A 26,292-nucleotide genomic window follows, 5' to 3' on the forward strand; every position below is an offset into this window, starting at 1 on the left:
GAAAAAAAATCTCACGGATGGTCCTTGTGGCTTCAAAACTTTTGATGTTTGGTTCTTATGTTTAACTTCATCAGCTTTCTACCGTTAAATGAGGGGCATTTTCATCACAAAAAAAAATGAAATTTAATATGTAAGGGGTCTCTTTCTCTCTCTCATAACATCATTTCCTACTCCTATTCCTAGTTGCCTTCTAATCTTTGAGACAAAAACCCATTTGTCGTATTTTAATTACCAATTTTCTTTCTCCATCATAACAACATATCTTGATCACTTAATAATATTTCTCGAAGAATTTGTTATGAAAAATCTGAAACTTAATCAAATGCGACAATAATGTTCTTAATATTTGTAATCAAAATAACTCTAGAGGTGATTCCAAGAACAATTAACTCATCAATGGGAGCAAAAGAAAGACAAACTGAGACCTGTTAGGGCTTCAACACTACCATAACCTCCATTAATGGTGTCAAGAAGGTCGGATTCCGGTGGCTCAGAATAAACAATTATCTCACTTTTAGCCAATCATTTCCCTGTAAAATTCAACCCTTCATAGCTAATCTACCACTATGATGTCGACATATCCCCAAAACCTTCAAAGGATATTACCCAATTGATCAAACAAAAACTCGTCGAACAAAACCCCACCATTTTATCAGGTGCCAATCCTAGTTACAATAGTCGGAGAAAGCTTTTTAGCCCAAATGAGTTTCAAAAAGACAGGCTTGAACTCTTCATTAACATCCCAATTCCAATGGGTAATCATTCGATTCCGCCAAATTGTGAAGACAATCAAGAAAAATCCAAGATTTTTAGGGTAAACATCAAGATTGTATCGAAACTCAACGACAAAGAATTAAGAAAATACTTGAGTAAAGAACACAACGATTCAATCCCACTTCCACAAGACTATCTACAAGCTTTAGATGTCACAATCTTGACTTTAAGACTTGTTTTGGAACGAAGTATGATTGACTTCTTGATTTGACCATTTCTTCAATCTTTGATTCCTCTTCTTGGACATACAATTGTACCAAGACTCATTAGAGGATCAATTGAGATATGGTTCTTAATCATTAAGACCTATCATAAAGCATAAAAGCTACTCTCCCTTCTTCTTAGAATGGAGAAACTCTTATCTTTCTGCCTACTTGATTCTTCTTATTCGTTTTGCTATTGATCTAAACCCTTTAATCAATTCAAAATTACACTTAATCTTGTAAGTGTAATCATATTTACTAAGCCTTTAGTAAATCATGACGAATATATTTGTTACTCTTATGGTGAACCTGATCAACACACAACTTTGTGTACTCGATCTCCTAATCCTTCACTTGACACTTTGTCAATGAATTAGTCTAATTTCCAAAATATGAAATTTCTCATTCATCGTGCAACCAAGTTGCATGATTCCAAGTTTCTGTCCAATTTGAAACTTTGGGCGATGAGAAACTCTCCCTATTTGGTAAATTCTCGACATTTCCATAACTAAGAATCATATCCATTCGTTGTAGAAATATGCAAACATCAATTTTCAAAACGATTTCATTGCAAGGAAGTAAATAAATAAATAAATAAGTCAAACAAAATTTATTTTATTTATAAAAGCAGCGGAAAAACATTTGTCCTTACAATGCACAATCTATTGAAAACTATGTAAAAAGAAAATTTCTAACAACTCTATCATAACTATCTAAGCTCAAAATCCAATCTTCAAGTCCATGCGATCAAGATCCATCTCTTGTGATTAGATTCATCTTGCTCTCTTATCAAGCTTCCTTTCTTTTCACCGATCCTTCAAAACATTCAAATGCAATCTTATCACATCATGTATTAAGAATCAATGAATATGAACTTAATGGAGTTAGATAGTGGATTCTTACCTAAAGCGTAGTCATACTTTTGACTCTCCCATCTCTTAGATCTCTTAGGTAAATAAGGCAACTTCGTTTCCAATGCCCCTTCTCTTGGCAATAAAAGCAAACTGACTCCTTTGGAACAACACATGGAACTACCTCAGACATTGCCTTTCTCTTATGATCAAACTTTTCGATCATTGCATGTCTTTCATTGCCATTGTCTATATCCATAGAGGTCTTGAAGGCAGATTCACCAATCAACTTTGCTTTTCTATTGCACCAAACCATTGCTGATTCAGTAACAATAAGCATATAGGTGAGATCCATAAGGGTCACATCGCGGTTCATCATATAGTACTCTCTTACGAACTCACTATATGAGTTAGGAAGTGACTGAAGAACCCAATCAACAGCCATTTCTTCACAGACAACGGATCCCAACAGTGTGACTTCATCCCTAAGACGTGTGCACACACCGACTTGCCCTCTTTATGTTTACTTGCCAAAAGGGCTTGAGTGATATTGAACTTTTCAATTTTACAATCTTTTGGGTTAGGGAGAATAATTGTAGGAGGAGGAGGAAGTGAAGCATGATTTCTTGTTCCTCGATCGAATCGTGGAATATCATCTTCATGTGGAATGCTTGTTCCACGGGATTTGAGAAGACCATAGTTGTCGAACTTTGACATCGGGAGAAAAAAAATGAATTCAAGTTAGTTGATTGATAGAGTCCTTGGTAAATCACCCAAATGAAATTCCAAGGCTAGGACCCAACACAATATCCTACAACTCGGGAGAGGGATGCCGTAACCCAAATTGCAGAACATTTGAAGGTAAGTGAATGACGATTCACTAATTTCCACCATGAAGAACGAAAAAGAAATTTAAGTTTTAAATCTATGAAAACTCCTAGATCCTTTGAGATTCATTGAACATTTCAATGGCATGTTTAAATCTCGATATGCCCCTCTTGTTTGTGACTGGGATGCCGAGGATCACAAAGCGGGTGTGAATAACCATGCAAACTACATGGTGCCCTCACATGTTACAATCACCTATTCGATGTGCCGGTAAACCACACACGCTCCACCGAACTATGACAAACATTGAGTCACCCTTTGCTACCTTTACTTAGAACCATTTAGTGTGCCGGTAAACCACACACGCTCCACTAACGTCTTCGCAAGGGCACAAAGTGTAATTTCATGGAATTGCATCAATTCACTTTTGCCTAAGTAACTAAGATTGGGAATTTGAAAAACATTTAGTTACTTTGTATTTCATTATACTTATAATGGAAGGTTTCTTCCTATCCTACCCGTTCGGCTAACGACCCTCCACTAGTCAAGAGTGCGGTGGGTAAGAGTGGATACCCATTCAATCGCCATTTTATAGGCAATTTCCTTAAACACCCCTTATAGACCAGCTTCGTGAATGAGGCCTACTAACGGTAAGACTGACTTTTACTCATACATATATATAATGTTAAACCTTTAATGTTATATATATAGTATAGGGTGTATTTTACACTTTTAAAATACTATATGGTTAACTTTAACAATTACACTTTTAATTCAATTAATGGTTAACCTAAACTTTTATGGATTTATTAAACCTCTTTTAATTATACTCCTTAATTAATTAATAAAACCATAAAGGTGTGATTTGAACTTTTCAAAACATTACTAGGGTTTTAGAATTTAACATTTCTAATTAACCCTTTAATCAACTTTTAAATTCCAAAACTTGAGGGCAAGTTTTGAAACCTTTTTCAAAACATTAGGGTTTTAACTATTTAAATTTCAAAACTCCAAAACTTTTGGGTTCAAATTTAAACTATAAAACTTAAAGGGGAAAATATGAAACCTTTCATAACAACAAGGATCAAATAACAAATAATTTTAAATTAACATTTAATCACATAATTATCCATATTTGATTTATTTAATGATTTCTTGCAAAACAATTTATCAATTTACTCAAAATAATTAATCAATTATCTTATAAGGAAACAATTATCTTGTTAATTGATAATTATCTTTAATTAGATCAAGAATATAGTCATATATATCATAAAATCGGATTTATATGGATCTAACATGATAAGGTAACTATCCATATGCAAAAACAGCAAGAAATCCCGAGATAAGCATTATCTGACGAGTTGACTCGGCGAGTTCAGCCATGGACTCGGCGAGTCCAGCCTCCACAATCCAAAAAATCGAATTTTTCAGTTATACAATGCATCAATACAATTGAAACCAAGCTAGGCTCTGATACCACTGATGGGTTTTGGTCATAAGACATCCTATGTGCTCATACAAACCCTAATGCTAGGATCTAGGTTTCTCTATTGTACATGCTTTGAATCCAAGACTATAGACCCTAATTCTAGCATGTAAGTAATCATATTAACATGTAATTAGGTTTAGAACATACCTTGATTGTTATGTAGCAATAACAATCCCAATTCCTCCTTGAATTTGCTTTGGAATGCTTAGAGTCACAAGTGTCACTCCTCTAATGGCTTACAAACACCATAAGCAAATGGAGAAGGTATAAAGAGAGAGGTGAGAGGTTAGAATTCGTATCTAGGACCTCTTGGAAAGGGATACACGAATTCATGACCCTAGGGGTGTTTATATAGGTGTAGAGATAGGGTTTCAGTCATTATCCTTATCTAGTTGATTATCCATTAAGCAACCAATAAGATAATCCTTGAATCCTTATCATACTCGAATTCTAAGGCTTTCCAACCTTAAATTCGTCCACCATATAAATAAGATAATCCTTACCTTATTTTGTAACTATCACATAATTATAAATCAGCCCCTCTAGTTTAATTAATTACATTTGATCACAAAACTAATTCTTAATTAATTATTGACCAATATTAATTAAACAAATATGATTTCTCCTTTAATATATTATTCTTATAACATATTAATAAATCATATTATCCTCTCTCTCTTTATTTATTTCTCCAATCAAGTTGCTTTGGTGAAGGCAACCCAAAAGAACCATGCACCATCGGGTCAAGTACATACCAAAATAGTTATGGACTTAGACACTAATCCAACAATCTTCTTGATTAAACTCTCATTTAAGCTCCAATTCTAGTGACCCAATCGAGTTATGGGATGGTTTAAGCTTCGATTTGATTCAGTGACATCATCTACTTCTTTGATTTCATTAACCCCTAAACCTAGAAATGATATGAAAATACACAAATGAATTCGATTTCTAAACCCCATAAGCTTTTTTTATATTTAGAAATGATTTTCCATTCTAAAAACAAACCAAGAAAATCAATTGTTCGTGTGTGTAGTTAAAGAGCAACCTAGATTCTATTAACCTTAACATAGTGGTTGATTGGAATCGTGGTGATATATGGCAGTGGTTGTGACATCCCCAAAATCACGGCCAGAAAAGACCGATTTTTCATTTATGCTCTTATAATAATTTCAGAGTAAATCCTTTTGATTTGAAAGAGTTGCGGAATTTGTTCCCAAAACAAAACATGATAAAATAATATTTATCAAAGCATTTCATCAATAGATGCATTTTCATTTATATAATCAAAACTCGGGATGTCATGTTCCGATACAGACCATAAAGCATAAACGATAACATTACAAGTCATTCAACAAATATATACATATACAGACTTGTAAACAAAACAGCTCGATGATTCATCCATCTTATGCCCTTGCGCCACTTCCTGTAATACAAATAAAACAGAGTGGGTCAGGCTTGGAAGCCTGGTGAGCATATAGTGTTTTCAACCCACAATAAATAAATTATATTTAATTTCACCAACCAATCACTATCCCGATTACCCATTCCCGTTATCCTCACTATACGTCCCTAAAACAACATCTATCTCAAGGGACCTAATCTAGGATTTTCATCGGGACGGACATCACTGCTAAGGGGTTTCCTCAATAATAGATATCCTAAAGGCAACCATGAGGGGGATAGAGTACACCGGTGAACACATCGTTCACAACACCTACAGGTTATGAACCTGCTAGCGTTCCACAAGACTGTCTAGAAAGAGTATGTGGTCGTTATCCATACTCCGCTGAATAACTAGATCAACAACAACAACATCGAGGCCTCTCATTTGTTTATTACACACCAACTATCTATCCATGTTCTACCCAACATATTAGTAGATAAAAATACATATTTTCATACATAGTTTAAAACCTGTATAGCATTTTTATTCAATACATATTCCACATAACATATGAGGCACACCCACATAACACGTATTTCATAGAAAATAAATCGGATCTATGAGATAGAAGAGAGTGAATATACATTCACACACATAACAACAAAATTATACACATAACACGTATTTCGTATAAAATACTTCATAATTATGCGTTAAAGGAAAGTAACTACACACTCACTTGATCAGAAGATGATCGGACAGCACTACGGCTTGCAGAAGTAGTAATCCTCAGCAGATCTGGAAGATCTCTACAAAAACCGAATTCCTCGCGGGCAGAGCTTTGACTCAGGAATCGCACTTCTCGGGATCTTCGGGGCTTCGAAACTTGCTTCGGGGCTCTGGAATATTACCGGGGCTTCGGGGTACTTCTGGCACGCAAAACGATGCAAAACGGGAGAAAGAAGAAAGAAAAAAAAAAGCAAATGAACCGGCTGCCCTCGCTGAGTCGGTGGATTGACTCGACGAGTTGGAGCTGGAGGATGAAACCCTAATTTCCGGGGTTTTGCACCCTATTTAAAGGGTCATTAGCCTCCCTTAGCCTCCCTTACATCCCCTTGAGATTCCAGAAACCCTAATTCATGTGTGTGTTCCATTCTTGTGTGATTTTCAATCTTGGAAGGTGTTTTGCAAGAAGAATACTTAAAGTATAAGAGGATTAGTGCAAGAGGAGCTAGTGGATTTGACTATTCTGCTTCTTGGCATCAGTTTGAAGGTAACAAGTCGTTACCTTGACCTTCTTTCCTTCTAGATCTCATTATGTTAAATATTAGGGCTTTCTAGCATGTTTATGTTAGCCATTTTGAGTATGGGCTAGGATCCGAAGTTGCAACTTCAGATCTGAACTTACCTTGGTCTCTATGTCTATAAAGTCTCCAACTTTAGCAAGTATGGACCTTCTCTCCCCATTACAAGTTTGGATTTGGCATTCTAAGCCTTTAGAGCCTTGCATGCATGTAATGTTTGCAACTTTACGTGATAAACATGCCTTGGGAAGCTTGATCTGCAATATGGAGTTTTTGAATGGCTTAAAAAGCATTTGAATGGAGTAAGGACTGAAGGGACTCGACGAGTTGCATGGCCAACTCGACTTGTCCAATGAAGGTTGCCGTGCAAGGACTTCTGCATGGACTCAGTGAGTCAGTAGGGTGACTCAGCGAGCTAACTAGGGTTTCCCCGACTCTTAGACATGCTTGAACTCGGCGAGTTTCAGGAAAACTCGACAAGTCAACTGGGGATTTCATGACTTCTCGAGTTCAGGAAGGACTCGACGAGTCAATGAACTGCACTCAACGAGTCATGTCAACGTGAACTGTTGACCTTGACCATTGACTTAGACTTTGACCAAGGGTTGACTAGTTGACTTCTGGGGTATTTTGGTAAATTGGAATTTATGGAAAAGGTTTTATGGTAAAAATAGGTGGTGGAGTTCGTGGCCGTGATTCGAGAGATTGAGTTTATCACTACAGTACGACATTTGTGAGGTAAATTATCCTCATTGTACTAAGGGGTCTAAGGCACCAAGGCCGACCCATTGGATTGATATCCTAGTAGTTGTTATAATGAGTATGTGTCAGATATGCATGTTAGTTGGATATGCTAGTCTGGTAGGTCTGTAGGACTACCTGTGATACTGTTTATTATCTGTATGCGCATTTATCTGTTACATGTCGACATATTATGTGGGATGAGTTGAGGTTGTATTGCTCTGTGCGGTAGCCAACAAACCCTAGGAGCATTCTCGATACTAGCTGAGGGCCGGGTAGGGCATGCCAAACTCGTACTATGGGCTCGGTGGAAATCCAAATGTGAGTTGCGGGCACGAAAGGCAATCCAGACTCACACTGTGGGACCCAGGGTAATCCAGATTGTAAAGTCGTGGACCCGTTACATGTTGTTATCTATATATGTGTTATTTGGATTGTATGTGTATCGGTATATTGGGGATAACTCACTAAACCTTCAAGCTTATATTTATTGATTATTGTTTCAGGTATCCCAGATGATCGCGGTAATGCGAAGGCATGATCGTACCGCTCCTCACTTTTATGATTTTGTTTCCGGGAGACTCTGATGTAGAACTATTTTGAAAAAAAAAATTGTATCAACAGTTGGGTTTTAAATGTTTTTGAAACTTTAAATTTGGCATGATTTTTATGGATGTTACATAAATAATCACAATCCTTATGAATCTTCACCCCTTAATTTATACGACACTCATTTTTGCAACCCTCCGAATCAATCCTCAGAAATCTTTCTAAACCACAAGATATTTTGGTTAAACAACCAAGCATATATAAATTCTAGAAAAATTACAACTTTGATACCACAATGGAGCTCTTTGAATTCTTCACTTCTTTGAATATTTGATATTTGATTTCTTTGAATTCACCACCTTCTTTGATTGATTTTTGGTATCTTCAACTTTTTGGATTTCTTCAGAATTTTGATCTTTAAATTTCATATTTTGACTACTCCAAAATTGTTTCACTTTTTGGTAATTTATCGCTCTTTTTTTACATGTATCTCACTTTTTTCACTTAAATCTTACATGCTTAAGCAAGGAGCTTAACTTCAACATTTATTAGTTAAGGTATTAGTCTGAGTGCAATGACTACATAAGCTCTCCTGGATAGATTTCAGGTTTAAGCTGCAAAACGTATTATGTCATATAAACTACCAGATTACATTTCATATCTCATGACTTTTCACTAGGAAATAGGATGTCACAAATACACTATAAGATGTGTTGGCTCAGGTAAACATTTGGGTTCTCATCAGATCATCCCATACAATATTAGCAAATTTTTTAATTATTACTAGATTTTCCTAAATTAAACTATTATTTCAAGTTTATAAAATTTTAAATTTTCCAATTTAAATCATTTTTCGACCTCCTACCCCACACTTATTTTATACAATGACCTCATTGTATGCATTAAGCTAATTAAACACATAAAAACGGTAAAAAATGAGAAAAGAGAACAGACTCCCCTAGGATAGTGGTGACGAGATCAAATGGGACTGCTAAAAGTTGCTCCATAAATGTGGTGGAAGAATAGAAACTGGAACTGTTGCTTCTAAATTTGCCGGAAAAAAAATCAAGAACACCGACTTCTGAAATGTGGTGCAAAGAATTGCAAACTAATGCAATGTGTAGTATCCACGACGTGGGAAAGTGTCGACCACGCCGTGTCATCGAGTGAGGAAAAATTTATATTGCAAATAATAGCATGGCCACGACGTGGTAATTGGTGGCCACGTCGTGGTATCGAGAATGACAGCCTTCTCTTGCGATGAAAAACTCCCCATGACATAGGAAAGTGTCAACCATATAGTGGCAGCCGGAATGATACTTCTGTTTCGCGTCAAAATAAAACTCCATGATGTGGTAGAAACGCTACTCTTCTAAATAATAAATTCTCACAATATCGGCGCACATCCCACACTTATTAGAAGTCGTGGGTCTTAACTGTAAACTTCAAACTCTCACACGACTTTTTCTCTCGTGATAAAACAATAGTCGGTCCTAGCGGCTGAACTTACTGTCAGCTTTCTAAGGACGAAAATTCTTCAAAGATATAAAACAATCAAAGAGCATCAACATGAAAAACAAAATTACATAAACCAAAAATAAATAAAACGTCCTAATTTAAACTAAATACATACCAAAATAAAAATAAAACTAAGAATTAAAACTAAGTCTAATAAACCAAAAATAAAATAACATAAAAATGATAACTAGGTCACTCATCATCCCCATCGTCATGCTGTTGTGTTCCTAATGTGCCTGCTCCATCATGTCGTTGTTGGTATGTTGGAGGAAAAGGGGTCGGATAATGAAAACCTTGATGGGCAAAGAATGCAGTCATCGCATCCATATACCACTGCTGTCTACGCTCCATTATATCAAAGCGCTCGTACATGCGCTGAAGGCTCTCGTGCATGCGCTGAACAAGGTAACGTATATCTATCTTTGGCTCAGGTCCCTGTTGCGCTCCTTGAAGAGCAGGTCTACGCCTCCCCCGTCTCTCAGGTGCTGACTCAACTACACCCTCCTCAGCAGCCACATCATCTGGTCGTATCCGGATAATACCATCCTCACCACGCTGAAGTACTCGCATCGATTCCATCAACTGTAAACTCATCGGCCTCGTATCATAGAACACCATAGATCTCGTGATCCCCCTCATCAACAACTGATATGATCGAGCTAAACGCGTGATGAAGTGCCCACCACAAATTGGGCTATCCCCGCGAAGCCCCCTAGCCCTCCTCCCCATGTAAGCAGCTAAAGCAATTGGGAGGTTCAGGTGCCTCCCAGGTGTAATAAGGGTCCACAGGAAAAACAAATCTGTAGAAGGCACTCTCTCACTATTTTTATGATGTGTGAGAGACATAGAAATCAAACGATGCAATAATCTGTAAGTGGTGGACCGAATCATCTTCCCCCGAGCAGAGGATGGTATGTAAACTCCCCCAGTAATCTCAGCCCAAAAAGTATTTTCGTTATAATCATCCGGCTGTTTCGTAACACAATTAGCAAGGAATGTCGGGAAGTGGACACTCCTCGTCTCATCCTTAGTATATATTCCCACTCTAACGGCAAGCTCAATTGCGCTGCATTCCCTACTCATACCACCAAGTCGAAAGGAAAAAGCCGTCCTGTCATCGGGTGTCTTACTATGGTCATAGGAAACTGTAGAATAGAACTCCAACAAAAATTCCCGATAAACAGGTTCCTCAATCTTGAACAGTCTTTCCCAACCTCGACATACAAACAATGACACACCACTCGCGTCCAAGTAGGTGTATTGCAAAAAATTCTGGATCCGTTCGTCTAGTCCAGTCTGGGATGCCAATCCCCAGTCGAATGAAGGTGCGATGTCAATCTCTTTCGTGAGCAGTAAACTTAAGGTGTTCAAATATTTGCCACGAGTTTCATTGTTAAGACTTCGTGGGAATTGCAAGAAACGATGGTCGGTTATGTCATTTGGGTGGTTTCTCCTTTGATTTCTTCGAGCCATAATCTGCAAAAAACAAGCATCAAACATAAAAACCAACAAAATAATCACAACATTAACAGATTTTAAAACAAAAATTTGGAGTTGCACAGGAAAATTACGTTGGGCGTACGTCCAGTTGCTCTAATCGATTCCCTGTTTGACTTTTGTCTAGGCCGAGATCAATCAAAAGGTTACGCAGGTTTGAAATCATTTAAGGGTGTAGTTCGAAATTAGTCAAGAAGGGGTCTTAATCAGTCTAGTCTAGTATTATTCAACACAAATTGCATGAACAATCAACACAAATCGTTCTAACAAGGCAATAATTAAGCACCAAACTCATGTGAAATTGCCCCCAAATCGGAATACGTAAGAACCCTAGATTTACTCTGATTGCAAAGCACACACCAAATGTTTCCGCATTCTATGATTTACTCTGATTGAGATGATATTTGATACACTTATTTTTTTAGGATTGTATAGATAATATTTTGGAATACCAATTTTATTTCCAAACTCACAAAGTAGTGTAAGGCGTCTCGGATCTCCCATTTTCTTTGGTATTCCTTCCATAATCACCATTAAATTTTGTTCACTAAGAACTACCTTAGATGTCTTCTCTAATTGTTGGCGAGTGTCAACTAAATCTTGAAGGAATTTTGCATATTCGAGAACTTTAGCTCAGGATTCAATAAATGGGGTATTGATTGGAATACCCTTGACTTGATTCATAAACTTTTTATATTCTTGTTCCAATGAATGCACTCTAGCTCGAGAAGGAAAAGGTAACGAAGGTTGATAAGCTTTAACAAAAGAAGAATTTTTCTGCCAGACTGATCCCACCCCGTGAGGATTAGTTCCTCGTGTCGTGAGAACGGTGTTTCAGCACCATTTTTTCTTCGATTTTCTTTTGCCTTGGCATTGACTCGGGCTGCTTTGTGTTTTCTTCTAATGCTTCCAAGAACTCAAAAATTGTGTCTTCCATAGTGGATATGGCACTAGGCCGGGACCAGTGTCCTCACGAATTCCCTCTCTCCCTCAAAATTGTGTTTTCTTCTAATGCTTCCAAGAACTCAAAAATTATGTGTTTCGCAAGGCTTTAGATGACAACACCCAGATGTAATGAGCATTTTTTTCAAGAAATGTATACATTCATGTAAAATAGGTCGTGTGATTTCTTTCTTTACCTAATCCATTGGTTAATGAGTTGTATACAGAGATACCCAAATGAAATTGAATAGAATTTTCAAGAAATCTAGATACCAGTCATTACTTACAATTTGGGTTTTTGTTTCTTTAAACCCGATTGTGTGGGGTTTTGTTTTCATCCGTATCGTTTGGGGATAAATACATCCAAAGCCTTTGTCTCTTTGTTTCTTGTTTTATCCATACCTCTGTTCTTTGAAATGCAAACACACACACTCTCTCATATTCACTTTCTAGGTCTTTTTTTAGTGTTCCAGATTCGGTTTCGATTATTTTGTTTGTTTAGTTGCAGAAATTGTTTCTCATTTACAAGTGTGTTTCTTTTGTGTATGTGTTTGTGTGTTTTTAAGAACCATAAAAAAATTTGGAATGTGTATGTATGTGTTCTTGGAGTGTGTATGTATGTGTTCTTGGTGCTATGGAGTCTTTAGGTTAGAGAGAGAGAGAGGTGGTTGGTCCCTCCTATTTTTTAATTATTAAAATAATTAGATAAATATTAAATTAAAAAAATGAAAGAAAAATGGAAAATAAATACCCCAAGGGTATTACAGTCATTTCAATATTCGGAAGGACCAAAAATGCAATGAAACTAGCTCAAAAGGACCACGAAACACAAAAATATCAAGGTTTGGACTAAACCTCGGAAAAAATGCATACATACCACAGGGACCATTTTTGCAATTTTGTCTTACGAAAAAATAATCTAAAAACAGGTAATAATTAACTATGAACCATAAAGAAAGCTTAAAGTTAAATGATAAACATTGGCTATGCACAATAGACAAAATAAGGAGCTTACCGAGTTGGTTTTCTCAACCTCTGAAATGAGTGAAGTCCTTAATTCCAATGAGTCACCATCAGCAATTCCATAATCTTCTTCAGGAGAACCAACTGCTGAACAATTAAGGAAATTACAGTCAAACTACACATTATAATTCGATCCATAAATAGGGCAGCTTGAATTATAATTCTGATGAAAAGGATTCAGAAAATGTTATTTGCACAAAGAAAGGATTTTTGCAACCTGTTATTACTGCATGCATACATGGCGTAGAGATGAGAAAGGTAGTGCAAAATAACTTTTCAGTCACATTTATTAAAATTCAAAGTATTACAAAATACAAACAAAAATAAATTCACGGGAGCAAATAGAACAAAGGGTTAAACACTTAAATGCAAGAACTAGCAGTGTACTTTCATTGATTTGTTTGTTATAACTTATAACATCCCAATTTCATTTATTCCTATTATTTTATAGTATCCACCATTTATAGCAATGTCATCCTAAATTAGTAGATTTTTCGATGTATAATGGCTTAATAAGAAAAAATAATAATAACTTGAAAGTACAACGCAAATTATGCAATTATTGGGTAAAATTTTCAAAGTACAATGCATTGATAAGAAAAAATAAATTGAAGGTACAATGTTGTAATAGAAAGAAATATAGTTAAGATGCTGTAGAATACAAATAAGTTAAAGTATGTTGATATTCCTTGCATGTAGCCCTAGAACATTAGATGGGTATCTATGTTTTAGATCTTCAATGTTTGGATCATATAAACCACAAAAAAAGGGACATTGAGATAGAAGTTGCAATAATCAATTTTGTGTTTTTGACAAAAGCTTATGCAGATTCTTATTTTCTAATTGCATAAGGTAAAAAAATAATCCTATTCCTTTGTTAGTGCTTGACAAAAACTGATTATGAATTGTGATGCTGGTTTTCTTATTCCTTGGGGTCAGATTTGGAGGAAATACTTCTATAAGAAAACTGATTGATTGACATAAATGTATTTACTAACTTTAACCGACTTCAATCAACTTGGAAGAACTCAGTCAGAAAAAAAAAAAAAAAAAAAAACGACCCCATAAATGTAAATCGGAAGTCGTAACAAACTCAAATTGCGAATGTGAGTGTGTGAAATGAATCTAATTCTTCTTGATTTTAGAATAGACGTATCACAAAATAAAAATAGACAAAGATTCAACATCAGCTAAACAACCCTAACGGTGTTTCTAGTCACTGAACAGCTTGTCAGCGCCCATTGCTACTGTATCAGGGGTAGGGGTTTGAATCGTTTGAAGGAATTAATGAACAATACCTTCTCGATAGAAAGATACTTTACGGATACTCAAAAAATGTACAAATTCAAATTATTCTGCAAGAAGCGCAGAACTCACCTTCAGGCACAGTTTCAGGCACAGTTTCCATGGCGGAAAGACCATCGGCAGCGTCGGCCAATACATGCAAGTCCATTTCAGTGAGATTTTACGGTGGCCGGAAGGATATACGACGAGGAATGACTTCTCTTGTCAAAACTCACAACCCCTTTTCAGGCATTAATGGACCAATGGTTATCCAAAATATAATAATTATACGAATTTCTAAAATATTGTGATTATTGTAATTATTATAAAAAATATAATGATTTTTTTAAAATTTAAAATAACAAATGTATCTAAAATTAACTTATTTGAGCTTATTGGCTAAACATATCATTCCCCAATTCATAGAGTTTATTACGCACTATTTTTTATACATAACTTTGATATTTATTTTGAAGTCTATATTTTTATGCTAAAAAAGATAATGAAAAAATGATGAATTTTCTAACTATATATTGGTAGGGTAAAAGATGGTTGTCTTTAACAATATATCAATATGCATTAGTTTATACATCAATACATGTATAGACAGCAATGAAGCTTAGAAATTACCTTCAACTTTTTTGGGTTGGACACAATTATAATTTTTGTCTCATTAGTTTTAATAAGTTAGTAATCATTGTTTGTAAATGTACAAATAAAAAAATTCCTAGAAGATTGATGAGCTTGGATTCTATTTTAAAATAATTTTTTTCTAATTAGATATAGTACAAACGGTTGCAATTTGTGTCTACATTTAAATTTAATCATTTATAACTATTTACACATAGGGCTGGGGCACAGATGCCAAAGAAAAATGACCCATGTCTATCGTCGTAGAAGTTGTTTCCAAGAAAGATTATTGTTCTTGGGTATCCAATCAATTAATCCCCCAAACTGAGGAAGCTTCACGAAGAATTCAATTTCATCGGGTCAATGTCGGGAGACAGAAGGGAAGTCGTTACACCATTCATGCAGGCCGCTACTTATGCAACAAGAAATTACACTACCTTAGGACAATTAGAGTTACTGCCGCCGTTAACCGATGCTTCCATTCAAAGCTTATAACACTTCTCCTTCCGACTTTCCAACACCAGATTTTACTGTCCATATATTAGTTGAAATACGAAGGTGTTTATATTACCATTTATATTTTACTCAATCGTGGCATCCAATCATACTAAACATATATACCAAAAAAGCTTATAGCATAGTGGTATCAAAAAGTTAACGTAAAGGTGTCTCTCACCTAAAGATTGAGGGTTTCTCGCTAGAGACGAAACACAAAAGGTGTAGATTTATGAGTAGCATAGTGAGTGTTATATATATATATATATATATATATATATATATATATATATATATATATATATATATATATATAATTTTAAACAATACCTAACATTTTGACTTTTTTTTTTCGGATTAAACCTTAAGTTTTTTTTTTGCCCGAAAAAAACCTTACTTAATAACCACTTTTTCAATTTTCGAAATTATCAGGTTTGTAGATAAATAGCCGGTTAGAACTGGTTGACCTATCCTCATTTAATGACCTGGACCATAACCCGTTATCCCTATTTGATAAAAACATGAACCCCTCTTTTAGAAACCCTAGTTTCACATATTATGTTTTTCTCTTCTTATTATACCTTTCCATGGCTTTTTCTTCCATGTCAACCATCACAAGGAGAAATCGTAGCTATGATGCAACCATGTTGTGCGATTGTGAGGTTGGGGAACCTCTATTTACATTATGGACTCCAAAAAATCATGGGAGAAAATTTTACGGATGTCCAAATTTCAAGGTTAGTCATTGAATGCGAAAATAATGAAATGTTTCATCAAGGTTAGTGGTAGAATCTATTTAAAGATTCGTATTTTTGTTATTTTACAGGGTAAATGAAAAGGCTCTAAATTTTTTGAATGGGTTGATGAAGAACTTACAATACAAAGCTACAAGGATCTATTTCTTGAAATGTACTATGAGATAAAGGTTTTGGAGGAAGAAAATCATGAGAAGAAGTTTAAAATGAATGAACTTAAATTAAAGTTGAAACAAAAAAAAATGAGAAGGGTAGTGTGAAGAACAAAAGAATAAGTTTTAAGACCAAAATAAGAAGCTTCAAGAGCAAAAGTTGAGCGGTGGTTTGTATCTTAAGGTTTTATTAGTGTTGTTAGTTATTTTGTCAAGGCCATTCTAGGATTACAATTTTTGTCAAAAAAAAAAAGGTTTGTTGCCTTTGCCTAACTTGCAGTTTCAATTGATGTATTTGGTAATGTACTTTGTAGATGCTATTTCCTTTTGGTGATGTACTTTCAAAATCTTAATGTTTTTGGTAATGTACTTTGAAGATGTTGTTTTAGTAATGTACTTTAGAGGATGTTAATTCTTTTTGGTAATGTACTTTCAAATCTTAATGTTATTGGTAATGTACTTTAAAGATGTTAATTCTTTTTGGTAATGTACTTTGAGAGTGTTAATTCTTTTTGGTAATGTACTTTCAAATTTTTAATGTTTTTGATAATGTACTTTGTGTGGTGATTACTACTTTTGTCTTCGTGAGTTATTTCTTTCTTACCGTTGTGAACTATGCAACATCGAATTGGGCAATCCACATAGAATGTGAGTGACTATTTACCTACAAACCTGATAAATACAAAAAAAATCAGAAAAGTGGTCATTAAGTAAGGTTTTTTCAGCCAAAAACAAAACTTAAGGTTTAATCCGAATGACGGGTGGAAACATTTTCTTAATTCTTTATCCATTTGTCAACTACAATAATGTCTATAACAACTCAGATCATCTTTCAACACACCTTCAAATCAAAATTACATTAAACTAAATTAACAAAAAAAATAAAAGCGTCTAAAAAGTCTTGAAAACATTACTTACCATTGGTCAATCCTACACAGCAGTCATTCTAAATCAGTCTTCACCTCCACCAAACCAAAAACCAACACAGAAAAACCCTCTACCACCCCCACCAAAAACCAGAAGAATATATAAAGATAAATTAACCTATCTATAACACACCTGTGATCAAAAAAAAAAAAAAAAAAAAAAAACCCGCTAATTTTAACTATACTAAAACATACATCAAATAAATTACACTCAAAGTCAATAAATTTACGGTTTTATGATTTCTGTAGAACGAGACAGCCACCAGTTGAGATTTTCTTTCATTGAAATAACCCTGCACAAAAATTATTCAATTCACTTACCCATAAGAGCAACATACTTACATAATATAACAAATAATATACATTGCCTATATCAGTATAGAAATGTAAGCACAAATACAAAGCACATTGTCATTATGGGTAAAAAGTAACAATTTGGTAGGTAAACTAACCGTTTCATTCTTTCCCAAGAACACATCTTTCATAAAGAGCCACAAGCTCTTTCTTATTAGGATTCTTCAACTGAAGCAACTCCGCACCAAAATTATGCTTCGTGAGCTCTTGCTTCAACTTTACAACAGTAAATTTCGAGTAATCTTCCGTTTCTTGACTATAATTACCATCATACCCCTTAAAAACCGAACCACCATCTTCACTCAAACCAAATTTCAACGGACTATTCGTACTCCTCGACCTCTTATTCCCCCTACCAATCTCCTGAACCGAATCCGTCCCCATTTCATGTTCTTCTTCAACCCGAAACCTTTTTTGTGAAGCGGTTCTAAGTTTGTTATCCAAAGCAGATTCATTAAGCCGAATCGTTGTCATTTGTTGTTGTAACAAATCGAGCTTCCCTTGTGTGGCTTGTAGTTGAACCGAAAGCGCTTCTGCCCGGTTTGTAGCTTCTGCCCGAGCTGCCCGTTCGGTTTCCAATAAACTTTCAAGGACTTGAACCGTATTCGCGCGTTGTTCGTTGTTTGTATTCAATAAATTTTCTATCTCTTTTTCCCTTTCTTCGACTCTTGCTTCTAGAATCGAGACTTTGGATATCGCGTCCATTTCAGCGGATTGGAATTGGTTTAGTTTGTGTGATAAGTCGGTTTTTTGGCGGGAAAGGGTTTCGATGTGTTGTTGGAGTTTTGTGAGTTGGGTCAGCCGGTCGGTGGCTAAGCGTTGGATTTCGTTTTTGTCTTTTTGGGCAGCCATGGCTTCTGCCCGGGCGATGTCGGCTAACTCGGTTGCTCTTTTTGTTTCTTTTTCTGCGGTTCTGCATCTTTCTTGGACTTCTTCGAATCGGTCGAATTCGGATCTGTATTTTTGTTGTAAATGGATTCGTTCTTGTTCTAGAATTCTCGACTCTCTTTCGTATGATTGAGCTGTTGCGTTTGCGGATTCTAACTGTTTGCTTAATTCCTTGATGTCGGATTTTAAAGCGGATATTTCTGAATCGTAGCTTTTTATTTTTGACTCTGCAGCCTGAGAATTAGAGTACAAGATATTAAATATAATGCATGAAAAATGATTTCCATTATGGTTAGCTATTTAGAAGAATCTCACCTTCAACTCCAACCTCAAAGTAGTTACACGCTGCTCCGCCTGATCAATCTTTGCTGCCTTACTTTTTATTTCCGCTTCCTACAATTTCATTTGCAGTTGAATAAAAATCAGGTTTCAATTCTTTATCCCCTATAAAATATAAAACAAGTGTTTTGTCTGTGCAAAAGACATAAATGCCCTCCTCATGATGATAAACCATTAGAGAGATAGAGAGGGATGTGTCACCTTGTCAGCTAACGTGCATGCAAATTCTGCCCGTAGAGCATCCTCGCGGTTCTGTGTTTGTTTACTCGCGCGATCTTGAACCGCCGCCGCCTTCTCGAGCGCGCTCTTTGCCTCCCTTACCGCCACGTCATACTTCCGTTTCCACTCTGCCGCCTCCTCTTGAGCCGCCACGGTTTGTTCCCGGGCAGCCGCCAGTCTTGTTTCAGCCGCGCTACTCCTCGCCTTCAAATTCGCTACTTCAGATGAAGCTTGTTCTTCCCCGGCTTTCTGCTTAGATAATGCTATGTCATATTTTCTTTTCCATTCTATGGATTCTCTTTTGGCTGATTCCAGTGTTCTTGATAAGTTGGAGTATTTTTCTTCTAATGAGCTCGAGTTGTTTTTGAGATCGGATATTCGAGTCATGTACTCTTCTGCAAGCTTGTTTTTGTCTTTAATGGCATCTTCATAGCGTTTTATGTAATCGGATTTGTATTTCTCACTTGCTTCTAGTTGTTTTGTGAGTAATCCCATTTTGTCTTCAATTGAGCGACATTTTAAGAGGAGGGAGCTTTTTTCTGAGGTGATGTGGTCTATCTGTTTCTTCACGAAGTCGAGAACTGGACCTTCCAAGCTTAAAAGTCAAAGAAAAAGAAAAATGTTAAAATCTAGAGAAAAACTAGCAAAGAAAGTGAGCTTAAAGTTATACTTTCATCTTTTTTTTTTTTTCTATTACAGCATTGTACCTCCAATTTTTTTCTTAGAGTAACTTACAAAGATGGTTCCTATGCTTTCTAATTTTCACCATGTTTAGTCCAAAACTGAATCCTTTTTTTTAAAATTTGGTCCTTATTTTAAGGTTTCATATCGATTTTGATCCCTAGAACAATGTAATACAAGACAAAAAGAAAGTCTCAGAGCCCAAAATGAATGAAACCTTCAAATAAGGACCAAAATTGAAAAGGGTTTAGCATAATCAGAACGCTTAAGGACCAATTTTGAAATTTACTCTTTTTCTTAATAAGGCATTGTACTTTAAAAAACTACTAAATTGTAGTGTTGTACTTTCAATTTTTTCTTATTAAGACATTATACATTGACAAATCTACCAAATTACAACAGTGGAAATTGTTTTATATTTGGGTGAAATTGCTATAACTGGGTAGATTTTACAAAGTAAATGTTGTAATAGGAAGAAACGAAAGTAGAATGTTATAAAACAAAATCAATGAAAGTAAATTGCTATTTCTTGCATTTGACTGAAAATATAAAATCAAAAACCTTTGTCGTAAAAAAGAAGCTAGTTTCTGCCACTTCTCTGGACCATAAGCAGTTGCTTCATAGCTGCTTAAAAGCTGATCAAGAACCTATATATGACAAAAACAAAATAATTGTGTACTTTTAGGATCAATACATTACTAAGATCTAAAAAAAACTTACAACAATATGAACCCAAAAAAGTTAAAGAAGAGATGGTTTTGGCAATTAGCATACTACAAAGTTCAAAACCGTGGAGTCATATGAAAATGATGGAATTACAAATGTAAAATGTCATTTAATTTTAAAGTACCCATTAGTTATCTTTCGGTGGTTAATGAAAATTTAATAGATGTTAGCTGCAACTTAATGCAGAAACAATGACCTAATAGAGAAATCTAGAGAAAAGAAGCTTTCTCCATTAGGTCCTAACTTTTTACAGATTTGCCCTCATTATTTTTTCCTTCCATTTTCTCAAGCATGCCAATTTTTTTCTATAAAACTTCTAGACATCATTTATCATGGAAAAAAAGTCAGAGTTTCCCTCCCAACAACCCAACTGTAGTTTCTGAGTCAGTAACATAAATTTACCTTCAGAATATTATCAAACTTTGCAGCTGGAGCTTGACAAGCTGCTCGTAGTTCTTTCTCCATTTTTTGTATGGCATTTGAGCATTGCATGTAAGCCTTCATAAAGGCCTCCCTTTTATAATCCTACATCAATAGTTTATAACATGTATTAAGCAAATAGGTAAAGAAACGACTCTTTCCAAAAGGAAATTAAGCATTGCATTTTTTGGGACTATCAAAATATAAAGTGTTGCTTTTGTGTTATGGGGGGGGGGGGGGGGGGGGGGGGGGGGGGGGTCTTGTTATAAAGACAACCATGAATAATCCACTTGTGATGATGAACCCACTCCCACTTCTAGACATGAGATCTAATAGAGGTTTGGGTAAAATGGAAGAAATAGCAACGTAATTTAATTGATTTGCTTCTATAATTATATCTTCCTACTTTAATTTTTTCTTATTAAATACTGTGGATTGAAAAGCCTACCCAATCACAGCAATTTCATCCAAATACAAATCAATTTTCATTGCTATAATCAAATAGGCTTTTTAAAGTATGATGTCCTAAGAAAGAAAAGATTGAAAGTAGAAGGTTATAATTGGGTAGATTTTTCAACAAACAATGCCTTTATAAGAAAAAAAAAACTGAAAGTACAATGTTGTAATAGAAAGAAATAAAAGTAGGATACTATAATGGACAAATAAATGAAAGTATGTTTCTTGTATTTATCCCTAATGGTTTTTCCAGAAAAGCTACCTCAAATTCCTTTGTGAAAAAAACACGAAGACGCTTTTCACATCTTTGCCTAGCGGAGCCCGCCCCTACTGCAGTAGAATTAAAAGCAGACACAGCCTTCTGAACAGCCTCTTCATGTGTTTCTCGTAATGCAGCCTAAAAGCATTCAAAAAAGTGAATAATTATAACAGGTGACCAAAGGGTAAAAAAGGAAAAAACAAAAACTAATGAAGATTTAAAAAAAAAAACATACTTCCTCAGGGGGTCGTGTACGATCGAAAGAAGACTTGTAAACTTCAGTAGCATACTCCAATGCCTTTTGACATTCTGTTTCTTCAACACTCTGAAATAAATGAATAGTTGACAAGTTGAAATTATCCAATATAGATATGGATGTTTCTACTTGACTAGATGCAAAAAAGAACAACTTAATAGAGAAAGCCAAGAAAAAGGAAACTTTCCCGTTATTTTGATCAAGCTATCATTTCAATGTCCAATAATATCTTATGTTGTGTCTTTTTCCATAAAATTGGATTAACTATACAACATCAACCTGATACATGATACTCGTACAACATAAAGCAAAAAACACAGCCTTAAAGAACTAACCTGCCATGAGGAAGTGATTGTAGGAACTGCACCATTATTGAGAGCATCCAGAAAAGACTGAGTGATGCCAGCAAAAATAGGTCCATTCATAACCGTGGACCCCAGCTGCTTGGGCCTAGTTCTCTCAAATACAAACCTTGTTAACTCATCCAGTCCTGCTTTGAACTCTGGCCTCAATTTCTCCATCTACACGTGTGAGTATGATTTGGGATAACTAATGTTAGAGACAATCTTCCTAAGGTACATGATATATAATAAGTATAATGAATACTGAACTTTTCATGCTTATGAAAAAGATTACTTACTGATATTTGGTCAAGCCGTTGGAGCTCATTCTCATTGCTCAAAGGTCTCACAAGAGTGAAACAATCCCTATCTGGAAAGAGAGCTCGGATGGATTCTCGAATCTATAAATTATAGATCATCAATTGTTCAGAAAATTAAGAAAGAATCAAAGAATATGTGAAAAGTTGAACCATATTTATGATCTTAAAGTTTAAACCACCCACCACATGAACCAAGTGGTGTGGTAGTAGTTTGCTTATCAGTGGTTTTTGGTGCTTAAATTTAGAGTATACTTCAATAACATAAGTTCAAAGATATTAAATTTCATTTTGAGCAGTGAAGATTAAGCAGAAGGAAAGACCTCATTTTTAGCTGAAACATCTCTTCCACCACCTTCAACTGGCCTCAAAGCAAGCTCTAGGTAGTCACGAGGAGTTATTTTCCTATTATCCTCAACCAAATCCAAATAGAAATCCTGCAATTTGGAACATGGTGATAAGAAAAAAGTACATAGTAAAAGAACACGGGATCTCTCATTTGTACAAAAGACGTAAATGCCCTCCTAATGATCGAAAATAACCCTAGAAAGCTTGTCCAGATGTCGTGTGTAACAAACGCAGTCGAAAAAAACAAAGTGGCATGAATCAATATGAATGTACCCTTAGAAGCCACACAAAGATTGGGGAGAATTGTCCGAGTTCAGAAGCTGTGGTTTTACCCCCCGAGGCTCTGACACGAATATGCTTTGTCATTTCAGTTACAAGAGAGAGACGATCAAGTGCAGCCTCATCTATACCTCCCATCTGACAAAAGAAAGACATGAACAATGAGATGAAATAACAACCATGCATAGAATGAATCAATGTTATTAACAAAAAAACCAACCTGGTTATATATGAACATGCTTGATAAGAGTACAGCAAGAGAGAAGATCTGTGTGCTGTATGTTCCCTGTAAAATGAAATGGATAGAAAAGGAAATAAAGAATATCATCATACAATTTAACATAAAGGCTCTAAAATATTTTACAAAAAGTCAAGCCAACCGTTTGATCATAGGCATCAATTCCTTCGCTATCAATCAATAGAAGATTGTACTCAGTTCCATCAAGGGCAGTTCTTTTTAAAGGAGTACTCCACAGCCAAAGCCCTTTTGTGCAAGGACGATGAGTTGATGCCACCTTAAATCCACTACTCCTTCCAAGAAGCTACAAATATTAAAATGCAGTGTATTATGTATGAATAAACTTCATAAACTTTGCCACTTATCATGAAGGTGGAAACTAACATGTTATAAAAGGGACATGGCACTAATAGATGTAACATGTACCGAAAAATCCAGATCAATAAAGCAACATGTGAAAATGTCAACCTTTTTTCATAAATAGAGAAATACAATGCTAATATACTACAAATTATGTCATCGTGTGACCTGCAGCTATAGATCATTGATGCACCAGAGCAGGTTTAATCTATCAATATAACATGTTTCTAACTATTATGTAACAAAAGATGCTAATAGCTTCTGTAAAATCGGACATGGTCTCTCAAAAAGAAGTTTACTATCCCCGTTTTGAACTGATGAATTTCACTTATATTGGGAACCTCACAAGTATCAGAAAAGAAGGTTTCAATTTTTGATTTGATTTTTTTGAATAATTTGACTACTCCTGTAGTTGAACTTCTATCAACATTCATCAAAACTTAGCAATATCAATTCCATTCATGAAGAAAACGATGTTAGACGATTAACTAAATGGCATATGCTAATTGCCTTCATATTGGTAAACAATCCCTGATGAATCAAACATTCTATAGATTTTACCCTTAATTTTTATTTATTCTGTCTTGATTGTGTGTATAATTTCTTCACTTCTTGACCTAAAACTTATTATCAATAGGATAGAGTGTGTTACATATTTACATTACAGCCAACAGCTTTTGCAGTTCTTTATTACAACTTACATCGAACATCTAGAGCTATACTGCATACTAAATCTGAAGTGTTATAAGTATAGAGAGCATTCTTAATAAACTATACCTTCTACTATTAACTTAGCCCTATGTAACCAGCTCTTCATACTTCATAGCCACACCATCCAAAACCCTAACTCTAGAATAAGCAAAAAATCTTCAAACACCACAAACCCAGTAGCTAACTAGCTATGCATCATTAATTTTGATTAAAACAATCAAACTTGCTCCAAAGCAAGGAAAAAGGCATGGATAGTGAACTGTTATGAATAAAATAGATGGCACTCCAAATTTGTCGTACTGGGTCAATTCAACTAATCTCCATAACCTATAATCAACCTCATAGCAATTAACGTAACAAATTTCCCAATAATGATTCTATAGTCCTCCTTAAACCCTAGCTTCATAATAATTAAGTATGCACAAATCATGGTTCAATTACTCATTACTTGGTAACAACTAAAACTGGTGCCAATTAGCTACTTATTACTACATTTATACTGAATTAACCAGTTTCGTAAGTAATGGTTACATTAAAACCCTAATTTCAAAATTACGACCATAAAGAAAGGAATCAGGCATGAAGTATTTCTACAAAACCCAAAACCCAAGGTCTCCCCTTGAAAGAGATCGAAAAGTACCTGATTTAAGATATAACTCTTGCCTTGGCGAGCACGACCACAGACTGAAACCACGCCGATGGGTTCTTTAACAAGCTGAAGAAGAGAAACAGCTTCGGGATCCATCTGAAACTTTCCTCTCTCATCGCAATAGACGAGACGAATGGGCCTGGCAGGGCCAGAAGCGACGGAAGTGGATGGTGAAAAAAGAGGAGTTGAAGAAGACGGCGTCGACGGTGATTGTTGAGACGAGTCATTGGAAGTGCTCCTGCTGAAAAATCTCATCGTGCTTAGATCGTATGTTACAAGGACAAACCGATTGCGTTTATGAACTTGGAAGTTGGAATAGTGACTGTTTGTGGGAACGTTTTGCCGATCGGTCAGAAGGAAAAAAGAAAATTCTAGGACGGACAGTTGCTTTAAATCCTTTTTTTCAAATATATTTTAAAAAATTAATTCATGAAAATCCAAAAGATAATGATTTGAAAGGGTAATAAAATTTTAATTTTATTTAAATTTATTTACTAAATATTTTCTTATTATTTATTTGTTACTGAATTATTAAAATTATTCACATTTTACCTTGTTGGAATTCTAAGTCACATAGGACTTGGAGTCCAAGAATATTGGATTTAAGCAAGTCGGTTTTAGTCTTCTAATCTTATTCTACAAGTTGGTAGATTAGGAATGTTATATATATATATATATATATATATATATATATATATATATATATATATATATATATATAAAAGGAAAAGTGAATATACCCTTAAGGTATATAAGCTTAGGTACCCAAACTCACCATACTACGTCGTTTTGTATTATATAATACATTATAATTGTGCAATGTTCTTATAATTTAACTTCTAAATTGATTTACTTCTATTATTTTTATTTATTACACATTTATCTTCCTCTTACTTAATTTTCATTTTCAATTATAATAAATATAACTTAATAAGTGTTCGACAAAAAGATGTGACATAAGAGAAAATAATAGTGAAATTTCGAAAATCTTGAAATTAAATCAAGTTAGGGGTTGAAGTTTAAGAACATTATAATGAATATATTACTTAAAACGACGTATTATGGTGTGTTTGGGTACCTAAACTTATATACCCTTA

The 26,292-nt window shown here is 35.1% G+C and overlaps 2 protein-coding genes across 4 annotated transcripts; both read right to left on the reverse strand.

Moving 5' to 3' along the window:
• Nucleotides 1-9,702: 9,702 nt before the first annotated feature.
• Nucleotides 9,703-14,663, reverse strand: LOC145006011 (uncharacterized). 3 transcript variants are annotated; one of them, XM_078965108.1, is made up of 3 exons: nt 14,490-14,663; nt 13,105-13,196; nt 9,703-11,126 (listed from the first exon to the last, which is right to left on the reverse strand). In XM_078965108.1, exons 1-3 carry the CDS (start codon nt 14,563-14,565, stop codon nt 9,843-9,845), a joined length of 1,452 nt encoding a protein of 483 aa, XP_078821234.1. In that variant the 5' UTR covers nt 14,566-14,663; the 3' UTR covers nt 9,703-9,842. The 3 variants fall into 3 exon arrangements, with proteins under 3 accessions (XP_078821234.1, XP_078821233.1, XP_078821235.1); XM_078965107.1 differs by having other exon boundaries at nt 13,105-13,199; XM_078965109.1 differs by lacking the exons at nt 13,105-13,196; nt 14,490-14,663 and adding an exon at nt 11,222-12,293.
• A 2,593-nt stretch (nt 14,664-17,256) lies between these two features.
• LOC145004457 (uncharacterized) lies at nt 17,257-25,561 on the reverse strand. Its single transcript, XM_078963383.1, has 15 exons — nt 25,187-25,561; nt 23,618-23,779; nt 23,458-23,523; nt 23,232-23,375; nt 22,934-23,047; nt 22,593-22,694; nt 22,288-22,473; nt 21,932-22,021; nt 21,700-21,834; nt 20,964-21,086; nt 20,397-20,482; nt 19,137-19,749; nt 18,912-18,989; nt 17,807-18,830; nt 17,257-17,647 (listed from the first exon to the last, which is right to left on the reverse strand). The coding sequence occupies exons 1-14, from the start codon at nt 25,448-25,450 to the stop codon at nt 17,811-17,813; spliced, it is 3,183 nt and encodes a 1,060-aa protein (XP_078819509.1). The 5' UTR covers nt 25,451-25,561; the 3' UTR covers nt 17,257-17,647; nt 17,807-17,810.
• Between the last annotated feature and the right edge of the window lie 731 nt (nt 25,562-26,292).

The sequence above is a fragment of the Lactuca saligna genome, chromosome 7 (assembly GCF_052625555.1).
Source record: "Lactuca saligna cultivar CGN05327 chromosome 7, ASM5262555v1, whole genome shotgun sequence".
Lineage (NCBI taxonomy): Eukaryota > Viridiplantae > Streptophyta > Magnoliopsida > Asterales > Asteraceae > Lactuca > Lactuca saligna.

Bases quoted from the DNA above. Each gene is read 5' to 3' on its own strand.
- LOC145006011 (XM_078965107.1), bottom strand. From the start codon at position 14,565: ATGGACTTGCATGTATTGGCCGACGCTGCCGATGGTCTTTCCGCCATG. The intron at 13,200-14,489 runs GTGAGTTCTGCG...TTAATTGTTCAG, and splicing joins GCCTGAAACTGTGCCTGAAG to CAGTTGGTTCTCCTGAAGAA. The intron at 11,127-13,104 runs GTAAGCTCCTTA...TGTTTTTTGCAG, and splicing joins AGGTTGAGAAAACCAACTCG to ATTATGGCTCGAAGAAATCA.
- LOC145004457 (XM_078963383.1), bottom strand. From the start codon at position 25,450: ATGAGATTTTTCAGCAGGAGCACTTCCAATGACTCGTCTCAACAATCA. The intron at 22,695-22,933 runs GTCTTTCCTTCT...TATAATTTATAG, and splicing joins ATGTTTCAGCTAAAAATGAG to ATTCGAGAATCCATCCGAGC. The intron at 18,831-18,911 runs GTGAGATTCTTC...TCTAATTCTCAG, and splicing joins CTTTGAGGTTGGAGTTGAAG to GCTGCAGAGTCAAAAATAAA.